Genomic DNA, 15,281 nt, shown 5'->3' with positions numbered 1-15,281 from the left:
TAAATACTTTACTTCTTTACATTTATGGCATTTAGCAGATACATTTATCCAGAGCAACTTACAGCTGAGGATGAAGGGCCTTGCTCAAGGGCTTAGCAGTAGCAGACTGGTGCTGCTGTGATTTAAAGCTATGACTTTTCAATCCAGAGTCCAATGCTTTAACCACTGAGCTATAACCTTTTTAGTGTTAAGTTAAAGTTTATTTAATATACACATTTAAGTAAATATATAAAAGTACTGATAATTTTTGTATAAATAAAAAGGTTAAAGATTAAATTTGTTGTGCCTTTTCTGAAAGTTGGAAGGAAGGGGGACGTGGGCCCTCCAATATATATTTTGCCTAGAACCAACCCCTATCTACCTATCTATCTTCTTCATCTCTGTACAGCTGCTTTGGAACAATGTTCATTATTAAATGCAAAAAAAAAATTATATATATATATATATATATATATATATATATACACAAATAAAATTGAAATGAAATGAATCGAAAAACACACTACCGTCCACCATTGCCTGTTTCTAAAAGTGTTTTGCGTTTTAAAGTAAACACATGTAGTTTTCTCTCGATCCCTTAAAAGAAGGGCTTCCCCGCCCGTGTGCGGAGAGAGTGAGCTGAGCTCGTGGAGATTTTTCTTCTTTAAAAAGTGGCTCCATGCAGAAGGTGTTCAGAAGCACAGCAAGGGCGATGATGTGGGCATGAGAGGATTAGAAGGCACATGGTGTGTGTGCGCACGTTTAAAACCGGGAAAACGCATAGGGGAGGAGGAGAGACGGTGAGTCAGGCTGAAGCAGCTCTTTAACAGCCAGTGGAAGCGGATCACAGGCTGAGCATGGTGATGATGATGATGGTGTGCGGTGTGTCATGGCAAACGAGACCGGTGCGATCATGCTGAAGTGTGTGGTGGTCGGTGACGGCGCCGTCGGCAAAACGTGCCTCTTGATGAGCTACGCCAACGACGCGTTTCCCGAGGAATACGTGCCCACCGTGTTTGATCACTATGCAGGTAAGTTGTAGGCGAGCACAACCGCAGGATTGCTGGCCATGCATTTTTCATAAAAATCCTACCATGCATGACCTTCTGTCTATTTTGTAAAAGAAATAAAAAGGGGTGCAATCAGTGCGCGCGTGTGTGTGCGCGCGCGCGCGCGCAAAATGTGGTGTGTTGCGGCTTTCATTGTCTCGCGCGTTCCCCTGATCGAAACCACCTGTTGGGCTTCAGGGAAGGCAGCAGCTGATGTGTTTAGCCGCACTTCCTCCCTCTCTCACATGGCGGTCACACTATTCCAACTCATGACACACGAATGCGTCCGGATCATCACATGCTTTTAGTAAAGTAACTGTTGCATGTTTTGATTTTTGCAGTGAGTGTGACTGTTGGGGGAAAGCAGTACCTTCTTGGGCTGTATGACACCGCTGGTCAGGTATGAACAAAAATCCATGCATTTTCATTTCACTCCTTGATAAGAACTATGCACACTTTTTGCACATCTTTAGAGATTTAAAGCTCTCAATCTATGCTGGGCTCAAAATGCTGCAATCACGAGTCACTCAACAGGTCAGCAGACTGCTTATAGTGGCAAATAGAGTCAAATCAAAATCAGTCACATGCTGTTTTCCCTCAAATATAATCACAAAATCTGGCAATTTTTTTCCCCCTTCCTTAGCATTGCTCCTGCATAGGCTTTTCAACATTCAAGCACGATCTTGTCTGTGTCTTGAAGGCAGTTTTATTCATTTATTTATTTTATTTGTCACATTAGAGGAACTGACTATCACAGTGGTGGTGTTAAAGCCACATATTTTAGACAATTATACAAAAAAATTTACTTAAAGAAGGGAAAAAAAAGTTTAAATAAAACTTATGAACCAAGTAATGCACAGTGAAGTGGATTCAAGAATAAAAGATCTGAAAGAAACGGGGAAAAAAAAAAAATTTGTATTCCCAAACATGATGTCCTTGAAGGCTTGAAGGATTTGGTTGTGTGTGTGTGTGTGTGTGTGTGTGTGTAACGGGGGGGAATGGTGGGGAATAATCTTTGAGTGTAAATCTAAGCATGTAACATGCTCAGGGTGAAAGCAAAAGTGTGATCCAAAATGAGGAAAACGTTGTGAACACTAATCCGAAGTGCCTGCTCTCAGAGGAAGAGAGGAAGCTTTCGTTTCGTTCTTAGAAGGTGTCTGCTTCAAAGAAATGAATCTCTGTGGGTCTGACGCTCTAATGAGGTGGCTGAGGTGACCGGGGCGGTGTGTGAATAGAAGTGGATCTACTGCACTGTGCTGAGAGTGCACTAATAAGAGGAGCTCTAAAACCTAGGCTTTTCTCCAGAGCAAAGCTGCATCTGACATGGCTGCTAGTTTTCTTTCAGAGCACTTAAAAGGAGACTGAAACTGTGAGGAGCAGGCCAGATGTTGCAGAAGGGTCAGGAGGGGCCAAATGCTGGGGTTTGATTTCAAAGCAGACGAAAGTCAAATGCTGCTCTGTGCTCTCACAGCTGGATTCGATTTAAAAAAACACACAAAAAAAACCCCACTACACACTTTGATTTATCAGACGCTCTGAGGACTTGTTTAGATGAGAAATGAGAGGGTGTGTCTGCGATCCTGGCCATGATCGAAAAAGAGCAAAGGAAAGATTTAATGTGAGATGATGCATATGCTGTATATTTTTTTTGAGCATAGTTAACTGTCTTTCTCCACATTAACACAACACAAACTAAAGTATTAAGATAAAAGATGGTTTATGGACACAACTCTATGAATGGTGGAGGGGAAAATAAGCTCTTCAGTGGACATTGACAGTGGTCGAAAGTTTATCCAGAAATGTTAGACTTGCATTAAAATAGAGCAAAACTGCACGTACTACAGTTCTTACTGTGGGGGAAGTTTGCTAGCTACCACCAGCCTAGTACTAAATGCAAACCAAGATTAGTCGTATTGGTGTTCACATGTGTCTGGATAAAACTCATGTCTTGGAAAATTCATGGGTTCTCATTTGGAACGTAACTAACAGCAAGTTGCGGATCATCTTAAAATTCGCGGGAATCCGCAGCCGGACCCGAATGTTCAGGAACGTTAGAAATAACATTTTAAACGGTTTTCACTAACACATTTTATACACATTTTTAAAACACATTATTGTATTAAAGTGACATCATGTCTAGATGAATTCACTAAAGTACCATAGGGGCGGCGTCTAAAATTCACAGATTTTCAGGATCTCGTCTTAGAACGTAACCCTCGTGAGTTCCGGAGGACCACTGTACTGCGGTACTGTCTTCTCCTGGTAGTTCAATACAACATTTCAGACCCATCACTTCAGAGTACATCACCTTACTGTTTCATGTGAGATTTGTTTGGAACTAGTTGGCCATAATTTGTGTGTGTAAATGTTTTAAACTGGCCGTGTTTGCCATTTTTCTGACATTACTGTTTACATCATTGCTACTTTTAATGTAATTTGCATGAAGTATATGTAACTACTGTGACGGAAATCTCCAATACTAAATAATATTCTCAGGCTCGAGTAGAATCAAACGAAACAAAGTTTATCAAAGAAAAGAGATCCTCCGCCGAGGGATATGTCACACACACACACCCACTCACAATCTTACACACACACACACACACACACACACACACACACAGAGTAAGAGAGGAAGGAAGGAAAGAAAGAAAGAGATACCTCCTCTTCTCTCACTCTTCTTTTATTTCTCTTCACTCTTACCCCTCCCATCCCCATGCAGCACATACAGCATATTCATACAAGTTGCCTTTTACTGGAACAGAATATTTTAAAGCATGTAGACATATAAAAACTCTGTGAAAAAACAACCTCGGGGGAACAGAATGTTCTTTACTGACGCACTGTACATTTCATAAGGTGTTGATTTGTTAAGAAACCCGAGGACTGAAATGTAGATCTGATTTTCTGTTGTTAGACTCAAATGTGAGAAAAGAGGAATTTCAGATTAACATGACATTCACAAAGTGTGTGATTAAATATGGTTTAAACGTTTTTCCATTACTCTACAGTACTGTTGAATTCTCAATTCTGATTGGTCAGAAAGTGCTCGACTTTTTAAAGCTCTGATAATTGAAATTTATTCTAATGTTGTAATGTTTATAGGAAACAACAATTTTATAGCGATTTGTATGTTAGATTCTCTTACTAAGGCCTAACAACTAAATGAGGGGGGGGGGCTAGAGCATCATTTAATAAAATCCTTTTTTTTTTTTTTTTTTTTTTAAAATATAAAGTAACACCATAAACAGATTTTTTTTTTTTTTTTTTTTTTTATGAGAAATTTATTTCATGTTTATAGACGGAGACCGTAAGATACAGCTATTACTAAAAAGCTCACTTGCTTCAGTAATTATTATTATTTTTTTTTTTTTTTTTGTCCTGTCAGTGTTTTATTCCTTACTAAACAAACTTCCGCTGTATAAATGTAATGTTCTGTATACTTGACTACAAGGTGAATGTGTTGTATGTACTCTGTGTAAGCTGGGTCAGTTGCAGAGTCTGCGTGTGAAGTGATCAAAGCAGCTGGATGTTTTGCCTTTTAGCACATTCGTCCACACAGACACTCCTTGAGCACAATACAACAACGAACAGATATCTTGCACAATGGTACTTGGTTTTGTTTGGCTAAATTGGAAGTTCATGTTTTAGTTACTAAACATTTAATTAAAATCACTGAGTAAGAATGTTGTTCAGAACTATGTCTGAAAAATGCATTACGTTTCCCAATACCTTTTTAATTGACACTGATTTCACCGTACATTTATTCTATGAGGTACTTGTAAAATCACAGCTGAGACTTTTATAGACACTTGTATTTCACACAAGTAAGAAAAAAAAAAGTACTCTTAGAGATACTCTCATATTGGGAAAGTTGTGCTTTAGATACTGTCTGTAGAATTTGTCTGTAGGTTGCCAGTTTTTAAATTTTCTCTTAAAAACATACTATGGATAGTAGGGCTGTGGGAAAGTAGGGCTGTGCAGGAATCTGGCAATACAATGCGTGTCGCCATACAGGGGTTGCCATGCGCTATGTTGCGATACTATAAGTAAGGTGATGTATTGGGATATTTCTTATTTTAGAAATAAGATATAATATTTAGGAAAGCTGTCATTAAGAAACTACCACCATATGCAAACCTTAGCAAAAAATATTTGAACCAGAACACAGTTGGATCTGCATTTGCATTAATTACATCTAAAATGACACTGCTAATCCTAATCCCTTAAACCTACTCATACCATGAGACCTGTGCCAATCTTACCTGTTTTACACCTCAGTGGCATCAAGCGTTTTGCAATACATGAACACAATTAGTATCATTGTGCCTTACATGGTAATTTTTTTTCAATAGTTTTTTTAATGCATAGGTCAAATGCATATGGTCATTAGACACCCAAGGTTCCCTGGTGGTCTAGTGGTTAGGATGCGGCCCGGGTTCGATCCCCGGTCAGGGAACCAACCCCAGCCATTAGGGTTGCACAAGCCTTAGTGCCGGTCCCAAGCCCGGATAAATGGGGAGGGTTGCGTTAGGAAGGGCATCCAGCGTAAAAACATGTGCCAAATCAAACATGCGGATGGTCCGCTGTGGCGACCCCTGATTGGAGAAGCCGAAAGAAAGTTTATAGTCATTAGACACCTAATATGAAGTGGGATTGATTACTGTATTATTATTAGCATTAGTATTAGTCCAGTAGTAGAAGCATAATCTGAGTGCTAACTAGTGCTTTACATCTAAAAGCTGCAATTCTATGGAGGCAAGAAAATAAAGAGGAAGACTATTGTTTCATATATATAAAGGTAGAGAATGCAGTCAGGCAAGGAAAGACGGGCATGTCTTACACTCGCACAAGTGCAGTCTGCTCTTATGGGTATGGGTGTTTTTATTTGGTTGTGTTCTGTGATTCTCTAGTGTTTGTTCCCAGCATGCATGGTTATGCTTCTGGGCTTGTTGCTCAGGTTAGGTGGTGATGGATGAACTTTGCTGTTCTCGGCACTCAATCATATTCCCACAGCCAGCTGATTTAAAAAAAAAAACCCTCAGACCTTATTTTATCTCAGGAAACTTTGCAGTGCTGCACGGAACCACATTAGACTATGTGTTCCATGCTGAACAGGGCTTTGGTGCTAAAGGAAAACTGCTGGTTATCTAAGCAGAGAAGTAGCATTGATATTCCAGCTGCCTGGGATCATTTTGGAAGCATCGACTCTTGCTCATAATTTCTTGTGTGGATGGAAAAAGAGTGTCACACAGCTTGTTGGATGTGTAGATGTACCAATTCATGTACACTGCCTGATTGCTTGTGACATGTGGAGCGCACCAGCAGTAATCTGGGAGCGTGTCGAGAAACAAGGGTGGTGAATCCTATTTTTTTTTTTTTTTCCGAAAAAAGAGAATGAACTCCAAATTAGTCCTGCCGATGGTGTTCACGGCCTTTAAATTCTCTTTCTCACTCCCTGTCTGTTACCATACTGATATCAGAGCAGACCTACTGTCACTGCGCTTTCCAGTTGTTAAAAGTTTACCAAAGTACTGTATATTGCTGAACTAACTTACTTATTAAGACTACCCTGGAGTGACCCATCCCCACCCCCCCATTTAACTATTTTAAATAAAATTAAAGAAATAAAGGCCATTAATCTATGACTGTAATTGCCTTAATTGCATACTTTAGCAAATATATATATATTTTTTTTATATACAAATACAATACAATACAAAAAGGTTCCTTAATGTTTGCTTTAGTTTTAGTAAAAGAAACTCTGAACACTTCACTTCTCTGAACACTCACTGTGAAAAACCAGAGGTTCTGCTGGTACAGTGATAACTTAAAAAAGCAGAGCACTCGAACACCCTTTAAGACTTGGAAATGTCTTTAGAGATTTCCAGATCTTTTTCTTCTTTATGCAATGGCCTCCAGTTCACACTCTCGCTCTCTCAGCGATGCTCAAATTCCTGAAAGGATGAAAATCAACTTTGGCTTTGATGGAAGGAATGAAGGACGATTTATTTAGTTTGTTCTCTCTGTCTGTCTCTCTCTGTCTCCTCTCTCTCTCTCTCTCTCTCTTTCTGTCTCTCGGTCACTTGCACACAAACACACACAAACTTTCCTCAGTCATTAAACACAGGGCAGATGAGTTGGGCCAATCACAGTGGATCATTTTGTGTGTGTGTGTCCTTGTTGGTGTTCAAGCAATGCATGGAGATGTTAGCACATGCAGAGTGTGTAATTTCAGGTGCTGGAAGCCTGGAGCATCACGCTGTGGCACCCATCCGCTTCCAAAGAATAGACTGAAAATCCTTAGCGTGTGTGCGTGTGCACGCATGTGCGCATGCTGAAGCGCCGGCAAGCTTCAATTAATCTGCACTAGCTGAGTAAACACAGGCATGAATTATTCTCTTTGGATAGCGGCTCAGAATTCTCAACTGCCCACCCATCTTTTTTTTTTTTCTACTGCTTACCATCTCCACAGCATTTCATCTTTTGGCTTTGACTACACTTTCTCTTTGCTTGTTTGTCGGAGCAGGGGGTGTAAATATAGAAGTCTTATATAAGGAACTAAGCACTGTCGGTAATGAAAGACTGAGCAGAAATCTGACCCATTTAACACTTCACATCAAATGACAGATTTACAGCAGTGTGTCCTGATAAACAAAATGTACGATGAAATGTGCATCTTTTTGTAAAGGATTCACTGACCAGCCAGAGGCAGATTCCACCACTACACACTTACACAGATGCACACAAGCAGGGCTTGGCGTGTAAGGTTTAAGAAGAACCAGGGGAAAATTATGCAAACCTGACTGACCAGAGTAAAGTGACCTTTTTTTCTTTTTAAATAATAAGCTGTTCTAAAGTGTAGTCGTTAGCAAGACGGAGTGGAGTAAAAACTTGATAATTTGTTTGTATTTTACTTTTACCAGAACACCTGTTCCTGTTGACTTTCACCACTGCAGTCCAACTCCGTATCTGCTCTAATAGCAAACTGACTTTTGCAACAGAAGGGATTTTTTTTTTTCTCTCTTACATTTTTAATTAAAGCCAAACCACTTGCCATTCTTGTCTCGTTCCCTCATTTTTTTTTTGTTTTTACAAAAATTAAGAAACTTTAAAATGCTATGCTTGTTAGGTCTCATACATATTTTGTAGCATTTTTATTTATTTTATGGTTTACGTTTTCACATTTGCATGTCTGCTTGTTTTTTCTTCTTTTGTTTCACCTCTTAACATAAAGGCGTAGAAATTAGAGATTAGAAGTGAGGGAAACAATTGAAAACATCAATTCCATTTTGTTAGATGCCCTTCTCCTGAGCGGCTATGGGGTTCAGGGCCTTGCTCAGGGGCCCAGGAGTTGCAGCTTGGATTTGCTGGGGTTTGAACTCTCAATCTTTGGATCCAAGTTCTAATGCCTTAACAACTAAGTTACCAACCACTTATCCTAGATCTACCATAGGGGCTGAAACTCATAACCAACTGGTCATTGTTGATGATGGTGTACGTGACTGACGGCATTTAAAAACTTCAACATATTATTGCCATTCAGTCAAACACTGTGTTACAGCAGTTGTAGATATTGTATGTATAAAGTTATTTTTGATGATCTCTGTGTTTCGGAAGTATTACATTTTTCGGTTGCTGGTTATCACCAGCTTTTTTGGAAAAAGTCTTTACATGCTTTTACTCATGATAAGAAACCAGGTATTAAACTTGTCCGCAATTGAATTTGGAGTTTGTGGAACAGAAATTGGTATTTTTAGCTCTCTTGGTACTGATTGGTTAACTGGTAGTGGTATAACCACACACACGTTGCCTTGTCTTTTGTCAGACAGCTGTTCCTACTGTTTTATAAAAGTGTTAATAAGCAGTCTTGTTCAGAATAACAGTTTGCATTCTGCCTTGGCATTGATTGTTGTCGTTATACCACTTAAACTGCATTAGTGAGAATTGCACAGTGTGTTTTTTTGGTATAAGATGCTGAACCTGTAAAAATGACTTGGGCAGAGATTGATGTCTACAAGTAAAATTATAATATTCTTTAATCATCACTATTTGTGTTAATTATTCTAGTACTTTATAGGTTACACCTTACTTGAAATTTGACAACGGCTCAGTATAAATCCTGTAAGATTACCTGCAGTGACACACACACACACACACACACACACACACACATGCTCGTGAGTTGAATGTTTTATTGGACAGGTTGCTTAAAACACACTCTGTACATCCTTTCTCTCTGTACCACCCTATTATGTTATTGTTCTATTTTTTTTATTTATTTTTTGTCCGAATCGTGCTAAAGCTCAGCATGAGCTTTGCAGATGGCAAGCCGATATAAAAGACTAGGGTAGAGGTAGGGGAGGCGCTGATTTGTGTGCATGCTTGTGGATAATGCGTGTGTGGAAACTGAAACTGATCTCTGAGGAGCTATAGAGGCAGGATAGGTAACACACTCCTGCTTATCCCACATAGACACTCAATTCCAGGTCTATATAAAACATCAGTGTGGGTGTGTGTCTGTGTGATGGTGATTGTTTAGGAGCAATAGGAAGAGCCGGATTCCTACGCAGAGATCCTTCTAAAGATGTATTGCTGCACACACATTGCTGAACGTTTCTGCTTGGGAAATTAAAACGACTGCAAATACTTTCAACATGAGGGAAAAACCATTGTGCAGACTAGAGAAAGGCATAAAAATATTGGCACCCTGGATTGTAATCAAATTACCACTACTGTACCCGGCGCAGAAACGTCTGCATGTGTGGGAGTGTGGTTTACAAACGACACTATTGTGGAGAAAGCGAGCTTAGTGCGTGCTGGTGTATGTGTGTGCGCTGATCTGTGCGAGTGTTACACGCTGTGAGCTGTGAGGTGAGCTGCAGTTGTGTGCAAAGTGAGAGAGAGATAGTGAGAGGGAGAGCTTTATGGTAATGCTTAAGCCACAGAGGGAAGGGTGTTTCCAGGTTCGCTGCATTAGACTGCTGTCTTTGTTCCAGTACATTTCCCTCCGCTTTTAAAAGAGGTGGCTGAGCTCACACACTCGCACATTCATACACTTATAAATCCGTGTGTGCAGCCTCTTAAATGTCTACATACTTCACTGTTAACAAGATCCAGATTGTTGCCACTGGTAACTTGCTACAGGGTGTAACCGGCTCGGCGCTCATCTAATAACCTATTAAATCAGTGGTCTATAAATGTGTGTGTGTGACGGAATACATCTGAACTTTACTATCACTGAGCTAATGAATTTCATAACCTGCACCGACCATGCTCCTCATCCCACATACGAGTTGTAGCGAACGATCCAGCGAGATCTGGTGTGTGGATTTTGTCTGGGTAGAGGCCAGCTGTAACTAATACTCCCACTTTCCCTCCCTCCAGAATGTTTCAACAGGGCAAAGAAACAGTTGAGGGGTATATTTATAACACCACTTGCCCCACAGGGACACGCATACATGTGTGGTCACACCACAGAAGCACCTGCTTCATGCTGTGTGAATCGGTTTTGTTTTAATACGCATGATAAGATTATGAACTGGACCCATCTTTTTTTTTTTTTTTTTTTGTTACAGGTATTAGGCACCAAAAAAAACCCCACACACATCAGTTTTGTAGTAGTATTCAGGTTTTCATATGACTGGAGAACAGGTCTGCTCTATAGGAGAAAAAAATTAAAAAAGAAGACTCATCTGTCTGACCTTTTGACAACGTGACTCGGTGCAGGGAGCTGGTGTCGCGGTGGCTTGATGAGGTCACACGCTTTGTTTCCGGAGAAGCCGAAGGGCAGTGTTGCTCAGAAAAGGGACAATGATAATGAGTGTGACTGTTTAGAGGTCACGTCTCACCACTTACGTGAAGATGATGTAGTGTTGCGTCCCCAGAAGTGGTGCAGAGCTGGTTTTTATATATATATATATATATATATATATATATATATATATATATATATATATATATATATATATAATAATTTATTTATTTTTTGGTATATATTTATAAATGAGTCTCAGCTTTATGCCTCCTAGCAGCTCTGGGCCGGTTCCGACAAGCATCTGTCACTTAATGAATCGTTTCTTCAACAATGTCTGCATAGCCAGGGGCACACACTGATACAGTGGAGATGCTTAGACTTGAAATAAGAACCATGAATAACCCCTCCCCACACACACACACACAGATAAACAATGGCCCCTAAATATCAGTAAGATGTTCCCTGTAAATCCAGGCTGATCAGGTGTTGTCTCTGGTTTCCTCGCATATTAATTAATACACATACATCTGGGTTACAATTTCTAATCTAAATCTGATTAGCGTCTGCTCTATCATCATACCGATGTCAAATCCCGCTCTTGTGTTCCTAGGCTTAAAGCAATTGTTTAGTGTTTTTTTTCAGCCTAATCTTCATCTATTAGGTAGATTATCACAAGCAGGATTTTCCACAACCTAACCCTGTACTGAAAGAGAGGGAAGAAAATATTAAAAATCCATTCTTTTCACAGTCTTATTTATAATGGTGTCGAAGGGCAACAAATTCCATCATAAAGAGTTTAAGAGATTTAACTATTACTCTTACATTAAGGTCTTTGGACATTTCATATTCGGTTTTATCCAACCTTTCCCTAACACTTAAAAGTACGGTTAAAAGAGTTAAAAGTAATTTCAGATTTAATACACGTTCTCACAGGTTTTGTATAATACATGTACCTTCAGACTCGTACGACTAGCAAATAACCACATGCTTCCTCTCTGTAATTGTTGTCGAATTTCCAAAGGTCACGTTTTAATGTTTTTTTTGTTTTTTTTTTTGTTTGTTTTGGTTTTTATCATTTTGACCAGTGTATTAGAGAAATGTGTGAAGTACTACTGTATTGAGTAAACACATTTCTTGTTGTGGGAATGAATATAAAAAATGTACATCTGCAGTAATCAAACCTACGTAGCAGATGTGGTAGATATTACAGGAAAGAGGTTGTTGCTATTATCTTTAAACCAATTCAATTCAGCCTGCTCATGTGTGTTTTCTTTTTACTCTTTATAGGAAGACTATGATCGCCTCCGTCCCCTGTCTTACCCCATGACTGATGTCTTCCTGATTTGCTTCTCGGTGGTGAATCCAGCCAGTTTCCAGAACGTGAGGGAGGAGTGGGTCCCTGAGCTGCAGGAGTGTGCACCCAATGTCCCCTACCTGCTCATTGGCACTCAGGTATTCTCCTTTACATTGGAAAGTGTCCCCTTGAGAGGTTTGCTGTCAGACTGCATTGCCATGACAAACTCGGTGTCTGATTATTGCTGACTAATATTGTAATACTGTTTTCATTAATTGTGCCAGAACATAAAAAAATTACCTGTGCAGTTTGAGTGGAAGTTTTACAGAATCTTATCTTGCAGTGTTGAATGCTCTACTCTGATTGGTCAGAAACTGTTTTATAACAGCATGTTTACACAGTAGATCTGACTGTAAGCCTAATCACAAGTTTCTATGAATTCACGATTTCTAATGTGTTCCTATTCTTCTGGTAAAATAGCTCTTTCTCATTCACCTTTATAGAGCAGACACTCCAGGTAAAAGCAATGTTTGAAGGAGTCTCCAGTATCAGCATCGATGGTTAGGCTATTTTCCAGATGTTAGAGTTTTGAGATGTGGGAAAAGTTTCTCGTTGGGTGGCTTTTCAGTGTCTTGGTAACATGTCAAGCTGCAGGCTGGTGAGGGAATGACTGGTTATAGCTGTTCTAGGAAAGGTATAAGAGGAATTCATTGGTTTCTCAGACATTGTACACCATTGGTTTTTATTACACACTACTGCGATGGACAAATCATTTCTTGTCTACAAATATCAGATATGGATCATATATATATCCCACATGGCTTTATATAACTCAACAGTCTGTGATTCTGTGTTAGACTTTCCATCTGCTTGACAAACATGGAGAGACTGTTAATGACTTGCTCACTCAATCTGTTGAGGGAGAAACCTGTTTAATCAGAAATGATTGTCCTTCAACAACTGCAGCCTATTAATATAGGATAGACTGGTCATTACAGTGCTAGTGATGTCACCTGTTACCCAGGGAGAGATTGTCCAGAAAATATGCTACATTATAACTGCCAGAAGCTCTGTGTATATATGTTCAGGTTTTCACTGGAAATACTGTATTCAAAAACAAAAATCTACACTTTTTTTGGGCAACATTTTTTTGGACATCAGGCTTTCATACCCATTTGTGGCCAAAAGAGTTGGAAGCATACAATTGTATAGAAAGCCTTTGTATGCTGTAACTTTATATTTTCCCTCACTGGAACTGAAGAGAAACCTGTTGGAGCATAAAAATGGCCCTGTGTACAAAGTAAACTCCATCAAGTCATGGTTTACAAATGCCAACGTGGAAGATCTTGTGTTCTTGAATCCCTAGGCTATAAGAAGATCGGTAACCCTGTCCTGGTTTTTCAAGGCCTCACAAGGTTCGATCAAAGAAGTTGAGTCCTCGTGCTGTGCGTCAGGTGCAGAAGCTGCTTCACAAAACAGACGCATGAGTGCTGCAGCATTGCTTTAGAGGTTGCAAAAGGTCTGCTAGTCAGTGCTCCGATCATACCACACAATGCAACAGGTCGGTTTGCATGACCGTCCTCCGAAAAGGAAGCCTCTGTCCAAGAGCATGAATTGCTGGAACCATGTCCTGTGGTCTGATGAGACTAAGAAAAACTTTAAAATATCCATCAGTTTCTTTCCTATGTTTTAGTTAAAATTCTGAGTGCACGTAGTAGAGGCAATATAAATTCACCAAATCCACATTGCCGTTAAACACATGGCTGATATCCAATATTTTTTACTTGTAACTACATACTAGTTGTACTTTAGTCATTATCTAAGCAGCTCTAGTCCTGAGTACATTGTTAGGTTTATTATGGAGCTGTAGCTTAATACCCTGAAGGACACATACTGTTCATGTAATATATAAATGTAGGCTTTTTGATGATGCATACACAGAAACCAAGATATGAAGAGATTGAGATCCTTTCAGTCAACTGTAAAGGAGCTTTTTAGGGCAAAGGGCAGTGTGTGCAGATGAATGCCAGCATCTGGCTTTGGGTCAGATATCCTGGAGCCTTCTGCTCTAAAAACAAACCTCGACATATGGAATACCGTCCACCACCCTGAAAATAAAGATTCATAGACCACATGCTCACATAGTTAACCACTCGCTTCACTTCCTGCCTTCAGAAAATGTTTTGGATTTGTTTCAATTTGCTCTAGATTTTGAGACTGAAAACCGTAACTGAGACATTCCCTCCTCTTACACTTTCCTTTGTTTTCTCTTCCGTGCTACAGATTGATCTGCGAGATGATCCCAAGACCATTACAAAGTTGAATGATGTGAAGGAGAAGCCCATTGTGACAGAACAGGGGCAGAAGTTGGCAAAGGAGGTAAGGCACAAAGGACAAGCCAAGACTAGTTCTAACTGTAGATCTGCTGGTGGATTGTGGACAAAATTAAGATGACACAATTTTCAATTAGCATCATGTCCCAAACCATATTATTCACCATATTATAGGTAATGGCAATTTTTTATTTATTAAAAAGACTGTCATAGTTTAAGCTTTATTTAATATTTATTGCCCCAAAGAAAGTACCTGACATGACTGTTTCTCACCTGAACTATTAAAGCAGATAAAGTAAAAATGTAATAATATATTAAGCTCCTTGTTGGTAATTAAGATCAGAAAACGGTGCTGTTCTGATTTATAACCATTTGGTGCATGTGTGTAGATTGGTGCCTGCTGTTACGTGGAGTGTTCAGCCCTGACGCAGAAAGGCTTGAAGACGGTATTTGACGAGGCCATTATCGCAATTCTAGCCCCCAAGAAATGTGTGTTAAAGCGACGTCTTGGCCCACGGTGCATCAACTGCTGCCTTATAACGTGAGCATCCTGTTACACACCAGCTCAGGGACAATTCTGTGTCAGAGCTACAAGACTTCGACCTGAATAAGGAGCGCAAGCTTACGAATCAACCAGAGTGCAACCTCTCTGTAAACAGATGACAAAAACACATTCTGGAAGAAAAAAACAAACAAACAAAAAAAACCCACAGGTATGAAATCTTTTACTGTCTAGAAACAGGAACCAATGTTGCTCTGGATAGAAGGCGTGAATAAATGAAAATAATGACAAAAATCATTCAGCGGTCAAACAAGTGACCAACAAGGACACTAAACGTGAACGAGGCGACACCCAAGCATGTAACACA

At 39.6% G+C, this 15,281-nt stretch overlaps 2 protein-coding genes across 3 annotated transcripts in view; one reads left to right on the top strand and one right to left on the bottom strand.

The window, feature by feature from the left end:
• Positions 1 to 617: 617 nt before the first annotated feature.
• Positions 618 to 15,281, top strand: part of rhoq (ras homolog family member Q) — a 14,882-nt gene continuing 218 nt past the window's right edge. The window contains exons 1-5 of the mRNA XM_046853564.1: positions 618 to 1,010; positions 1,370 to 1,428; positions 12,073 to 12,237; positions 14,363 to 14,458; positions 14,802 to 15,281. The exon at positions 14,802 to 15,281 is cut by the window's right edge and continues 218 nt beyond it. Coding sequence (XP_046709520.1) covers positions 869 to 1,010; positions 1,370 to 1,428; positions 12,073 to 12,237; positions 14,363 to 14,458; positions 14,802 to 14,957 — 618 coding nt within the window. The 5' untranslated portion in view covers positions 618 to 868 and the 3' untranslated portion in view covers positions 14,958 to 15,281. The remainder of the gene's footprint in view (positions 1,011 to 1,369; positions 1,429 to 12,072; positions 12,238 to 14,362; positions 14,459 to 14,801) is intronic.
• The window catches only part of pigf (phosphatidylinositol glycan anchor biosynthesis, class F), an 8,828-nt gene continuing 8,662 nt past the window's right edge, over positions 15,116 to 15,281 (bottom strand). For both annotated transcript variants that reach the window (XM_046853562.1, XM_046853563.1), the window contains exon 6: positions 15,116 to 15,281. This exon is cut by the window's right edge and continues 607 nt beyond it. The gene's annotated coding sequence lies outside the window, so the exon portion shown is untranslated.

The sequence above is a fragment of the Silurus meridionalis genome, chromosome 7, assembly GCF_014805685.1.
Source record: "Silurus meridionalis isolate SWU-2019-XX chromosome 7, ASM1480568v1, whole genome shotgun sequence".
NCBI classification, from domain to species: Eukaryota; Metazoa; Chordata; class Actinopteri; order Siluriformes; family Siluridae; genus Silurus; species Silurus meridionalis.
This window is presented reverse-complemented; position numbering and strand designations above follow the sequence as displayed.